This window comes from Eutrigla gurnardus (genome assembly GCF_963514095.1).
Source record: "Eutrigla gurnardus genome assembly, chromosome: 3".
Classification (NCBI taxonomy): Eukaryota; Metazoa; Chordata; class Actinopteri; order Perciformes; family Triglidae; genus Eutrigla; species Eutrigla gurnardus.
Genome location: NC_139917.1, coordinates 14,536,859 through 14,551,114, shown reverse-complemented (window position 1 = coordinate 14,551,114; position 14,256 = coordinate 14,536,859). Strand labels below are relative to the sequence as shown.

General features: G+C 42.5%; 1 protein-coding gene across 3 annotated transcripts in view; it reads right to left on the bottom strand.

Annotated features, from left to right (window-relative positions):
- pkn1a (protein kinase N1a) overlaps window positions 1-14,256 on the bottom strand; it is a 49,706-nt gene that overhangs the window by 9,487 nt on the left and 25,963 nt on the right. For 2 of the 3 annotated variants that reach the window (XM_084005041.1, XM_084005043.1), the window contains exons 1-9: window positions 11,067-11,212; window positions 10,084-10,278; window positions 7,796-7,901; window positions 7,337-7,485; window positions 6,658-6,778; window positions 2,207-2,352; window positions 1,634-1,847; window positions 437-631; window positions 36-145 (exon numbers count right to left, since the gene is read on the bottom strand). In XM_084005041.1, the coding sequence (XP_083861167.1) occupies window positions 36-145; window positions 437-631; window positions 1,634-1,847; window positions 2,207-2,352; window positions 6,658-6,778; window positions 7,337-7,485; window positions 7,796-7,901; window positions 10,084-10,278; window positions 11,067-11,108 (1,278 nt within the window). In that variant the 5' untranslated portion in view covers window positions 11,109-11,212. Of the gene's footprint in view, window positions 1-35; window positions 146-436; window positions 632-1,633; window positions 1,848-2,206; window positions 2,353-6,657; window positions 6,779-7,336; window positions 7,486-7,795; window positions 7,902-10,083; window positions 10,279-11,066; window positions 11,213-14,256 lie in introns of those variants that run through there. The other variant, XM_084005042.1, reaches the window with a different exon arrangement.

The window sequence follows — 14,256 nt, the reverse complement described above, 5'->3', positions numbered from 1 at the left end:
ACTGTGTGTGTGTGTGTGTGTGTGTGTGTACTGACCCTTTCCAGCTCCACAGTGAAGGTCTGGTCCCAAGCCTGTTCTCCCACAGTCCTCCAAGGTGTCTGTCCCACTACACTGTTATCCAGCTTCAGCACGGCACTCACCTCGGCTGCACACGCACACACAGCACATATTATTTCCTCCATAAGTTACAGTCCTATACAGAACCTGATCGCACTAAAGAAAAAGAAAGCTACCGTATGCTCACACCACAATAATACTATTATTATTGATTAATGATACCTTAAAAAATGCTGGCTGCTCAGGGTATTGAGGCAATTCAGCCTCATAATAGATTCAATTCATAACAGATTTGCTAAATTGCAGTATTAGCACTGAATGTTTGAGAAAAACAAACAGACCAAGCCCCACACACATCATCACTCATACAGCCACTTACAGGAGAGCTCGTCTGTCTTGCTGGGTGTCTTCCCGCTGACTGAGCCGCTCCGTCCATAGAGTCCCTTGCTGCCTCTCATGAAGGACCTGGTGTCTCCGGGGCTGTAGCAGGGCAGCATAACAGCTGTGCCTTTATTACGACCTGGGACCACCTCCAACAACCCCACACAGCCCACCACCTGCACCTGTAAGGTACCTGAAAACAGAGGGGAACAATCAAGGTACAACCTAGAGCCCAAAACACCAGAGGCCACATCAATAAATCTCCCACACTTTTCTAGAGATCCTTTTCCAGGACATATTCAGTGAGACTCTAGCTGGTATGACAGACAGGGATCACACCAAACAAAACCTTGTTATATTAACATTGCTGCCTGAACACAAATAACAGAATACTTTAGCCCCTTTGCTAGTAATATCAAGTGTTTAATGAGTTTAATTACCACCATTCATTACATTGACCCCGGCTTCCCATTCATTATTTCCCAACTCTCTCAACAATGTCCAACACATATTTGAAACCATTGCTCCGAGCTGAATCACAAACATTAAACTTGGTTTACATGTTGGCAAACATGTCACCATTAACAACTAAACCAAACATGCTAAACACTTTGACATTATTCCACCGCTTAAAACAAGAAGCTAAGAAAGCAACATTATGTGAAATCATCTAACTTGCACGTGCTACCATGAGACGTTTCCTTAACAAATCCAAAATACTCTTATTCAAAAACTACCATGTGAACGTTAACATGATCCTGAACATAACTAGCTCTGATAAGTAGCCTAGTAGTTCATTCTCAGCTAAAGGAAAGTAGGAGAAGGGTGAAATAATTTTCCAGCTTTTTCTTGATTTTGTCTCATTTCCAATGTCTTTTACATGACTGGAAAAAGAGTCAACTGTTGTCCAGGTTTTCCAGGACACATGGGAACCCTGGAGTTGTGTGTGAAAATATGTCTAAAACCAATCAAAAGGGATAATGTGTTTAATACGGGACAATCACATTGTATTCATCCTTTGAGGTTAAAATTAATTGTGAATACCTAATTAAGATGGCACCACACAGGCACCAACTATTCAGTGACTTCCTGTTGGTTTCCATAGTGGCAGTGTGTTAGTATGTCCACTCAACAATGTATTTTAAATGTTTTAATCTCATGGTGTAAGCTTGCTTGACCTTGTCTTGTTACGTACCAGTGAGAGGTGAGGGTTTGTTGAGGGTGCTGTACTGGTTGTGGTGGTAGGGGGCGCCATGGCGAGAGCTGAAGACGGGGGAGGAGGCCAGGACGAGCTCCTCTTTGATGACACTGGCCTTGGGATGGTCCTTCGGCAGCTCTGCCAGACGCTGGTCCAGAGAGTCCCTCAGCAGGTCTAAGCGCTGAGACGCCTCGCTCAGACGAGACTGAGCCTACAGAGTATAGACGCAGAGCAGCTTTAACACACAGTTAACTGTTACCTCTAGATGCAATCTCACAGCCCACACAATCCATCCTGCCTGTCATATTTTCACAATAACAAAGAGTCAAGTAAAGAGGCTGGGGTGTATGTGAGCAATATAACTCAAAAAGTGTCTAGCATCAGCAGAGATGCATGGTAAATGATGTATGGTCATTTTGAGTATTTGGGTCATATATGATTTTGTAGCTGCTGTCGTAAAGATGCGTCTCTAACGTTGTCCTGGAAGAGGAGCGGACTTATAGAAACTGCTCTGTGAAATACTTGATTTGAGGAAGGGTTTTTGTGTGTACGTATGTTTTCCAGTCTAACCTCAGACAGGGCTTTCTTGTCCTGGACCTTGTTGGCCCCCAGGAGCCTGAGCACATTTTTGGCCCCCTCAGCGACAGCATGCTCCACTCTGTAATGATGCCTCAGCTCTTCAATACGCAGCTCCATCCCACAGAGGTCCTGGTTACCTGCAGTGTTACATTAATGTGGATCAGAGTTGAGGGTTTCACACGAAAGCAAGGCTTTAAATCCCATAGGAAACTGCTTTGATCCCGCCTGCAACTTTTATTCAGTTGTATTCTATAAATCCATCTCGTAAGATGCACGTTGAGTTTAGTTTTGGCAGCAGCGTGTTATCGGGAACTCCCCTGGGCACACTAAGTTAGGTTAATGCCTTTATGCAAGTCATGCATTACACAAGAGTCAGACAAAGAAAGCATTAGCAGCGGCCGCAGGGAGGCGAGCAGCCTCCCCAGTAAACAACATCAACTTTACTTCCAACCTCTGCGTGCAAATGGCTCTCATTCCCATGTTTAAAAGCAAACAGAGCAATCAAAAGTCCCCTTTTGACCATTTTTATTGTTCCCTTTTTGTGACATTTTCATTTGAAATCAAATCATATTGGCATTAAGTTACACTTATTTCAAGCCACGGAGAAAACAAACAAATAAGTGATAGCTCAAATACTTTTAAATAATTTAATGATTTGAAATATTTGAAATAATACCTGATGTTGCCAAAGGTTACAGTTATCCATAATTAGAATACACTGAATGTAATAGCAATGATATAATAATAACAAAAATATAACATGAATGCAGAAAATAAGGTGCAAGTTGCAACGCTATCAGTTAATGCTTTGAAAAACAAACTCAAGCTTCCTCACTTAGAAAAACAGACACAGGGTCAGCCTCGAGTAACAACCATGAAGCACAATTACAGTGAAGTGGTTAGCTTAATGGCACAGCGGAGGTCTCTCACAGAGGCCAGCGAACACAATGGAACAGCACAGATATGAGAAGAGGAGACGTGAGATAAGGAGAAGGACAACAGGAAGAATAGCATGCGTGTATTTGACTTTTAAATGCCAGGTTAGTGAAGAGGAAGAACGATAGGACACAGAAGATTGATTAAAATGATTCTTATGACTTATGAGTGGCTCAAAGCACCGTATGAGACAGGAGAAAGAAAGGGAAAGGGGGAGGCAGGAGTAAAGATGGATCTGGATGCTTTTATCTCCTAATAAGGTGTTCTGCCTGGAGCCCAGACCCTGCTAGATGACCCCTCCACCGGGTGTGGTGCCTGGAGACTGTCTGTCTGTGTACCACACACACAAGCCCAATGTGCTGTGTGTGTGTAGTTTAAAGGAGAGAGAGTAAGAATAACCTAGAAAGATCCAGACACGATGTGGGATACCAGCACAAAAGAAGAAAAGTTTACAAGAGAGTTATATTGAGGTTGCGGGTTACCATGACAGGCAATAAAATACCAACATAGGAAGAAAAGAAAGGCACACACTCTACAGTATATGTATTTTTATATAACCAAAGTTAACAACTCTCTCTTCTGCCTTTGCTTGACTGTTTGTTTATACCTATTTTCCACCTGCTTCTCTACTTATTTTAACATGGATCATATCATATAATTATCCATTATTACCATTGTTTTTTTTTTTAATAATTATTGTCATTATCATAATCATTGTTGAAATAATGTCCTTTCACCCCTTTTATTTATTTTTTTAGTCCACTGTACCGCTCTTCGCATCCTAATGTTTGTATTCTTCAAACATCCCAAATGTCCGATGTCTTTTTGTGATGTCATAATGTAATATTGTAATACCATCCATCCATCCATCCATCCATCGTCTACCGCTTATCCTGTATTAAGGGTCGCGGGGGGGCTGGAGCCAATCCCAGCTGTCATTGGGCGAAGGCAGGGTACACCCTGGACAGGTCGCCAGTCTATCACAGGGAATATTGTAATACCATTATTTGTATTTACTATAATTTAATTGATTAGACTATTGTTATTATTAGTAATGTTGTTGCTGTTTTTAATCAATCATTGTTGAAATAATTTCCTTTTTTCACCTCATTTTACTAATTTATTTATCTATTTCTGTAGTGTACCTGTCTTCATATCCTAATGTTTGTATGTCTTGACACCAACAGAATGTATTTTTGTAATGTTATCTTGCACCAAAAAAAAAACTCTTAACTTTATCAAAACGAATACTTTCGATTTCGTTTTGCACTCTTATGACACTGTCAGATTCACAATGTTAAAAAAAAAAATCGATGCAGCAGAACTGGAGATTTTAAAAAATGTTATTTCATTCTTTGTCAAAACCTGATACCTACATTACCCACAATGCAACTCGCCCACTGAGAGTTCAGTAAGAGATTCAGGTGTGTTGTGATTGAGACGGCTAACGTAGCCTCAAGCCGCCATCATCAGAGATGAGGAGCAGCTGTGGAGGTCTGGAAGAATCACTTCTTTCCTACTCCCACATCTAAATGCATTTATTCTTCTAACTTGTAGTCTTCAGACCCAACCGTCACTGACTCAAGTGACATCACTTGAGGCAATTCATCAGACTTTACATGGCTCCCACTGGGGAACAGCTCTTTTCCCCCCCCAGACATATGCAGTTGTACTCTGCATGACCTCTAAGCAGACGTGTAAAATCTGTGGTTTGGTCATTAACATCTATTATACCATCTTCATCAACATTGGAATGAACTTGAAAACCATTAAAATCCCAGTAGGTGTTTCATATAGAGTACACTGGGAGATAAAGTACAGCCCTTCAGAGTAGAGTTCTCAACGGGCCTGAAAATTACAGCCCGACCCGACCCGGCCCGCGGGTTTTTAAACCCGAACCCGACGCAGCCCGACACACCAGCATGAATTGTCGGCCCGAACCCGACCCGAACCCGACCCCCCGCGCGCCTGCATTGTTTTCCTCATACACTTGTTATCACGATCAGACAGACAGCAGACGTGAATTCAAATGAAACTTACTCTGCCCCATGAAGCAGGCAGCCAGATTGACCAAACGTGAACAGCGATGATTCACAGCAAACAATATATAATTTACAACCTACAATTTTTTTTATTTTTTATTTTTTAATGAAATGTGTTTTATAAAAAAAGGAAGCCCGAGGCTCGACCCGACCCGGCTCATTTGCGTATTTTTTCGGCCCGGACCCGGCCCGAAACTTCGGGTCCCGTCGGGTTTGTCAGGCTGGGCCGACCCGTTGAGAACTCTACTTCAGAGTAATAACCCTTCAAAATGGCCATTATCGTCTTTGCTTTAAAAGCTCACTTTCTTAATAGCAGTGGGCTGCCTCAGTAAGGGTATACACCATCCTTAAAGTCTGTATTTTACTTTGACCCCCTCCCATTGCTCTATCCCTGCTGCCCGCTGCATTTTTACCAAACCATCCATAATCAATCAGCCCATTCGCCCAGCAAAGTAGCCATGGCCCACAGCACTCTCTGCCCACAGAAACTCATTCACCTGCCCTGAAAGGGCCCCGATCGCTACATCTGTCAGTAAGATAGGAAGTGAACAGCATGCCACATTTCTTTGTTTGATTGTGCCTTGAAGTGGACAAACACACCTCTGCACATTTAATACATGCAATCACCTGCTCAGACAATGTTTGTGCTCGGCCTCTACACGCAACAAAATAATACTGTGAGCGCGTGCGAGAGACTTTTCATGTGCCCGTCCTTTTGTTGGACAGTTGGGGTTTTTTGTTGTTGAGAGCATCAGTGTATGAATTCGATTGATTGTGGTTATGCGCCAGGTGGGCCATTTCACAGGCTTTTTATAACTCACTCACATATTTGTCCACCCCACACACACACACAAACACTCGCACTGTCCACCATGAATCAATCCTCACCGTCCTCTTTCATCTTCTTCCCCACAAAACTGAGGCGGAGAGAAAACCCAGAGCCGGCTCTTTATTGATGTGTTATGCTACTGTGTGTCTGCCGTCTGGAGCTGCTGCTCGGGACAGACTGAACGACATGCAGAGGACAGCGAGATGAAAAGCATCCTGTCAAAGCCAGCTGACCATCGTCATAAACCACAGAATGCTCACAGACAGCAATATTCAGGCTGGGAATAATTACTGCATGTTCATGTCAAAATCATTACTGTGCATTTAATATTCACTCAATGGTTTTATGCACAGTAACAGCATGTACTTTGACAATGTCCTATATAATGGGACTGCTGAAGAGACCTACATCCAATAGCGCTAACCTTTCACAGTGCAAGCAGCCAACCCTTCCAGCCAACCAACGTGAGCGACCCATTTATTAATCAAAACCCTATTTTACTGGCATTTGGAACTTGGCAGATGTTTGTCCACAATCCCAGCCACAAGTGTGTTTTGCATTACTGGTACTACATTACAACCTGTAAGTGTCAGCGCTTAGAGTATACACTCATTTAGCCAGCCAGTCAAACTTACCTTGTGTGTCTTCATTGTGCTCGGTGGCCTGCACAGCCTTGCGGATTTGCATGCGGATGATGTCAATTTTGGTCTTACTGTCCTGCAGCATCTGCTGGGCCGTCTGCAGCATCTTCTTATCCTGATTGGAGTCAAGACAAGGAGGACATCACATGATGGGAAGTAGGAAGGTGATATATATTCTAATACTAGAACATTTTGAGCCCCCGTTGATTGACGGTTATGGGCGTTAAATGTGTGTTTTTCAGCAGAGAAACAGAGGGAAATGGAGGTACGAGAGCAAGGTCATGTGGCAAGGTGAAACAGATGCTACATAAAGGAGTGGGAGGGGAAATTGGAAGTAATCAATGGATGAGGTCAGGTGTGTGCGTAACACACAGATGCTACATATTTAGAGATCATCTGAGTCAGCAGAGTGCAAGGTCACACACACACACACACACACACACACACACACACACACACACACACACACACACACACACACACACACACACACACACACACACACACACACACACACACACACACACACACACACACACACACACACACACACACACACACACACACACACACACACACACACACACACACACACACACACAGAGAAATGCTCTCTACATTCATGCGTGTTCTGTGTGAATGTGTGTGTATGGATTAAGCCAACGTCCTGTACCTTGGTGGACCCATTAGCATAGATGGGGATCATGTTTTCAACTCCCTGTTTGACTTTGAGCTCGATGTTGAGCTGCCTCTCCAGGGCGGCGATGCGTTCCTTGTGGGCTGACGTACGACTCTCCGCCCCGGGAGACTGAGGACACTCATCTGGGAAGGGAAGGGAAAGGTTGGAGATGATTTAAAAATGGAACAAGATGAGGGTTCACATGGCGCACTCTAAAGTGAAAATACTCTCAGGGGAATTTCATGTGATTTTCCTTTGCATTAGTCTCCCTGACACAGACACACACGAAGCTCACTGGAACTCACCTGTTACCCCGACACCAAATACTGAATACTCCTGCCACAAAGCAGTCCTGTTCACTAACCCCACACTTTCTTTAGTTATATCCAAGACAAAGAAAACAAATGACAGAGTAGATTTGACAACAGGACTGACAGCTGTTCACATACGTACCTTTAGTCTCCTCTCCTCCCTTCACCACAATGTGAGCATCCAGTTCTTGCAGCTGAGCATGTAGGTTGTCCAGCTTACGGTTGGAGGAACGCAACTGGCTGTCCACCTGCAGACAGGAGCAAACACAGTACATGACTCCTGCTTGTGAAACATTCCTGCTTGTGACACACGTAAGAATGACTTTAAACCAGTTCTACAAGACATTTATCCTTCATTATTTTACATAATATACCATTAAATCTGCTTGGTTCTTACGGTGTTACTATAATGTTTTTTATTTTGATGTTTTCCTGTTTACACCTGGCATTAACATGGATTCCGGGTGAGCCCATCACAAGTGGACCGCACCGTATACGTCAGTTCACAACTTGCAATCAGATGGGGTTAGGGTTAGGGTCACTTCAATGCTCCATCTGCACATGAACACATCATTACCGATTGCAAGCGCATTGTTGTTTTGAAGCTGCGGGAGGCAGTGGCACACTTTTCATGCCTAGATTACAGCAAATTGAAAGACGAAGAAATTGGAACAAATAAGACTAGGGCTGCAAAAATAATGTCCCTTCCTAACCACTTTTCCTTGACCTCGATGGAAAACGCCATGGAGGTCAAGGGAAGATGAGAAGGAGAAACCTAAGTTTTAGGGAAAGACGGCCGCGGTGGTCAGAGAACGCGACTGCACTCTCACTAAGCTACGTCATCATTAGAATGCGGCAGCAGATCATTGACAGCTGATGTTGACGTGGGTCTGTGGTGGCGAAACTACAATGTTGAGAAAAAGGACTACAAAAAGGGCATCTTATACTACTACTTATATAAACCGCTCCTTCAGCGACAGTGAAAGCGAGACACAACAGCTCCTCCTTCCTGTTGCTGTTACACGTTACGATCAATTTGGCTGCCATTGAACCGCACAGACCAACACTATTAATTCACTTGTGTAATATCCATTAAACTGTTCAATAACAATATTTCCTTTGTGCGCTGTGGGACAAATAAAGGTTTATCTTATTACATTAGGATAGGATTATTATATTCCCTTTTTTCAAGGGAATATAGGCTTCCAGTTACAAGAGTTAATATGATAAATTGCTAATTGTTTGAGTTATGGAGAAAGGGTTGAATCCCTTCCCTTCCCTCCTTTTTAGACATTTCATATTTATTTATATTGATTATGAATTTGTCTTATGACAGCTATATTTTCTTTTCATTTTATTTGTTATTTAAGATTGGTTTGTATTACTTATTTATTAAAAAATAATAAATCATAGAAAAGAAGTGAAACAAAACAGTTGTCGCTGGCCACTCATATTTAACAACACTTTAAAAAAATCACCTTAAATTGCTTTTCTCCAAACCCATCCTGAAACTGTTTCACTAAAGCCTTCCATCTATAAAAAATAATGATCAAGGCATATTTGTTTTCCACTTTTGCTCACTGAGCTGTTGCTTCAATTGTAAAATTACAATTCCAGATTGCAGGCAGTGTTCAGGAAAAACGTCTTGGCAACAACATTAAAGTAGCTTGCATACACGCTAGAGAGGTGCAGTGACCTGAAATCTATTATGTTGATAATACACATTGAGGGGAGAATGTGGGTAGAAAACTGAAAAAACAAAAACAAAACTACTATAGCCTACAAAAGAATCTACGATGCATAATAAATAGTCCAAAGCAGACAAAGATGCTATAAATTACTTTGGTATTGATTCCATAGGGGAGATCATTTTCATATTTTGCTGTTTTTTGTCCAACTGGACCCAACAGGGGTTCTAATGTGGAGTGGAACTCCTGTCCTGCCATACAAATACGTACCGAATAAATAAAGCTCAAAACATTGGTCACATGAGGCTTAAAAAAGTCCCACATCCTTCAGAAATTCTTAGCCTTCTGTAATGACAAACAGGATAATGACTGACCATACCAGCAAATCCACCCAGCTTCTGTGAACCGGTGTGACTGATTCAATAGCCACAGTTCCAGTCATTAAACTGGTTTCCTGCAGCCGTACTGACGATAAATTCATTGACTTTCCAACTTAAAAATCAGAGTGCTTCCATGACCATCATTTCACTCCTGCCTTGTTGGTGATATTTTATCAATGGAAGATGCATTCTCGTATTAAGAATCCCTCTAAGTATCCTTTTGCCAGTTCCTTTACTTTTCTTTGTGCTTTCAGATCATCTATCTGTTTTGGTTTGACAAGCAAAAAAGCTGCAGGTTTTGGACTCCAACACGTCCTGGTGGATAAAGGCTTTGGGAGGGTCTGGGGGTAACTGTGGCTAACCTGCTGTGCATTCCTCTTGTCAGTCGTGGCCCTCCGTAGGTTCTCAGCTCCCTCCTTGATTTTCAGCTCCTTACGAATCTCTCTGCGGATCCTTTCGCGCTGCTCATCCAGAAGCTGCTGCACACTGGAATCGGAGAAATCAGAGTTCTGGTCCAGGCCGAGCTGCTCCAGAACAGAGAGCCCATCTGGGTCACTCTGGATGGGTGAACAGAGAGAGGAGCGGGAAGGTAAAAAAAAAAAGAAGTGAAATAAGTAAGGCAATGTGGATATGAACAAAATAATCATCATAACAATACAAGGCTTAAGTTACAACACAGTCTGTCTGGTAAGAGGGGGTGTTGATGTTGAGAGTGATGCAGACAGAAGAGGAAGAGATGGTGAGCAGGATAAGGCAGTAATGGGAGGAAAGAGATAGAGAGGGAGAGATGGCAGTGATGGGGGTTGGGGGGAATGGAAAAGTTGGGCAAAACTGAAAATGCTAACAATGGAAGCAGGAGGAGCAGTAACGAATGAAATACATCTTGTTCAGCCAGTGTTGATAGTATTTCAAATCTAATATCCAATGTCCACCTGCTTACTAGATGAGCTTACAGGTCACTGAAGTTCAGGAATACCATTAGAATTGCCATTTTGAATATTGTCTGCCTGCCAAAATGGGCTAAAGCTCAAGACTGTAACATCAAAGTGCATTATGAGCCGTGCTGTCCATTGCCCTCTTTCAGCCTTTTCTCATGAGCGAGCCCCATCCTACATCCTAGCATTGCCATTAAAATCTCAAAATCTCACTTGGTACCAGCAAATAATTGGTCTCCACAAGTTTCTACTCACTTCCTGCGCCTTTTCAAAAATCAGTTCTAGCAGAGAACTGGAGACCCAACAAGACAGACACACAATCAGGAACACAGCACAAGAGCGTTAATCACTAAAATCGCCCACTATTACAGGAACACACAAATCAAACAAACAAGCCAACAACACCTCACCTCCGAGCTGTCCTCATCCTCCTCGTCACCATGCCAACACATAGTTCACTTAGATATAAAGACCCCGGAAAAACTAGAGAGGATCAGAAATCGTTGGTACGCTCCTGAGTTCGACCAAACAGCTAATGCCACACCGAGAGCGAAGTGGTTTGAGGGGAGAAAACCGATAAAAAGAGATAAAGAGAGGGAGAGTTAAGTGAGGGAGGAGGGGGAACGCCTCCAAAAGAGGATATCCGTCCCAACACCAAGCTGCTCAGGCCTTTCCTGTTTCCTCTGCGATTTTGTTGCTGTCAGTGGAGAGCGAGACACAGAAAAGAGGGACAGAGACTCTAAACATTCCTGGATTGGGGCATTAAGCTTAGAACCTTAGTTCCTCAGCTGCTTATGCACACCTATTAATCATATCTGGCTCTAAGTGAATTTGTGTGACAGCCTTTTGTTTTGTTTTTTTGCTCTCATTTGTGTCGGTGAATGATCTTGAGAGCGGAAACAAGGGAAGGATGCGTTTTCGAAGTATTGGATCAAAGCCAGAGAGTAAGACTGGGACGCATTTCTGCTGCCTGCTTGACCTCTTGTTTCCTTTGGGCTCCACATCTACAACCCACTGTGGTCATTCCCCTTCCCCTATAGGACGACTATGGGATACAATCACAGCCTCATGTGAAAATAGCGGTGGGTGGAGTTAGCACCCCAAAGCTACATCATTCTTCAAAATAGAAAATGAGCAAACGGTTTAAGGCCCCTTTTCCCGGGAAGGCGATCAGTGATCTTACAGGTGCATGTCACCATCTGCCAGATGGGTGTAATCACATACTGGTTGCAGTCTGGGTTTTGAGGAATGTCAGGATTACGAAAGAGTTCCTGGTAATTTGTAACAATATGAAATAGAAAACATGAGAGGTACAGGACACGTTTATTTATGTTGAGTCTCTGTTTACATAGTCTGTTTTGAAAATTGGCTTCTGTGCTGGAACTGCTTTCGGGTTACAGCCTCAGGAACCCTGGCTTGTATTAGTAAAGAAAATGCACATACAATGTCAAAGTTGAGTGAAAATAAATGTTCATAAATATTCAAAATCTAGTTCAAAAACAGCTGCTCAAACCATTTCTTAGGTTTGTGGGAGCAAGATCATGTCATGCTTGATCAACAGCTCCCTTACATTTCAAATAACTAAGACGTATTCCTGCCAAGGACCAACGACCAAATATTTTAAATGGACCCCACTAGGTTAGAAAGTTTGAGGAATCGACTAAGTTACCTTGAAAACTACGTAGGATGCTAATTGCGTTAGCATTTTCCATTCACTTACATGAAACTGCTAGAATTAGCTTTTCATCTACTTATCAATTGTGAATAACATAGACAGACAGGTTGTCAGGCTGTGGACATGACACACTGCAATCACACAGTTTTGGCTTTCACCATGTTTCTTCTCAGGAATGTCAACTGTCATGTGCGACAGCACAAAATTGCACGATGAAGGGGCTTCAACCATGTCCATCATAACCAAAATGTTACATTTTCTCCATAAAGTATATTTAATCATTCACAGATATTACACAATTGAGACAGACAGACAGAGAAACTGTGGCTAACAGCTACACATGGTGTTATTAAGAATCCCACTGCTTTTCTCCCACTGGTGAGCACACCCACGTAGCCTTGAGGCAGTAGGACTGGCACAGTTATCCTGTTCAGGTCCTATGACCTAACTAGTCCCTGACCCTGTACTGGAAGTACTCAAGGTCAATGCCTAACCATAACCAATCGCCTCAATCTCCACCAGCTATGCAGTGCGGTTCTTGCCACGAAATGCCCCGTGGTTAATAATTATGTATCAACTTTATGGGGAAAATGCTTTTTGGGTCACAGTGCACAGTGAGTGGCCAGTGGCGTTGTACCCAGCTCTCTTAATACATCCAACAGGGGGAGAAGATGCCATTACAGAATGACCACTGACAACCAACTGAGCTTTGGTAAAATGAGTTTTCTTGTCATAGAAGAGGAATTTCAGTATACAAAGAGTAAACTAATTATGTCGGTAATGTTATCGTGTGGATTTCCGTCAGTCTGCCTTAAAATGACTCATGCCTCAACACTCCTCAGTAGATCTGTAGAAGCCTAGATAAGGGGGAAAAAAAGGTCACACTGACAGAAGACGGGGAGTTTTACTTCCCGTTATCTAAAGCCTAAAGTAATGTCTACAGCACACTCCATGTCACTCCATTTTATTAATAAAATCAGCTACTATGTGACACAATAAAGACATTTAAAATATCCATTTCAAACTCAACCTTAAGCCAAACCAATTTCCGATTAATAAAATACTATATATAAGAGGCAATCATCATTATGAATGACCCGTTTCCTTTCAGCATGTAAAATGATGATCTACTGCTGAATGAAAGTATTCAAAACATTGACACATTCCAAGGATACCAACAAAAATTCTCAAATAATTATGTTTCTAACCCATAATTATGCTGCCACCAAGATGTCACTGTGATATGACAGTAAATCCTCTCTGTCTCCACCCACCAGCTTCACCTCCATGCACTGTAAGAAACACCAATGATATGTTTGCTTATACTTACAACAACGGTGACAAAGGGAGTAACTGCTGTTGCTTAAACAGAGGTCAGTGTCTCAGTATAACCATGGATTGCTGCGTTTATGTATTGGAAGGATCATTTATTGTCATTGTGCAACACAGGTATGCACAATAAAATGAGGTTAGAGTCCAAGTAAAACATGCCAAACAAAACAAAAACAGCAATGCATTCCTGTAATGCATTTTGAATTTGCAGAAGGAATGTAAACAGTAGCAACAAAAAACGATTCTCTGGGTGGATAACATGGCCGGCATCATAACATTAAAAAAATTGACATCAACGAAACATTGTCCACCGAGCCTGACCACACCAAGTATCACCGCGAACCATCTGAGAATCTGGAATCAAAAATATACGTGGAAGGTGACTGGATGAACAGATGGTTCAGACTTCCTCCAGTCTCCAGTCAGGAGAAGAGCAAAAACATCAGTGCCGTTCTTTGCTCTTCTTTCAATGAAACAGTCGCCTCTCTGTGTCGTCTCTCACACACCCAAGCCACTCCCCATAGCTGCCAGTAGCTCCTCACAAGATCACTGGCTGTCTTCTACTGGATACACACACAATTCTTGAAGCTGGA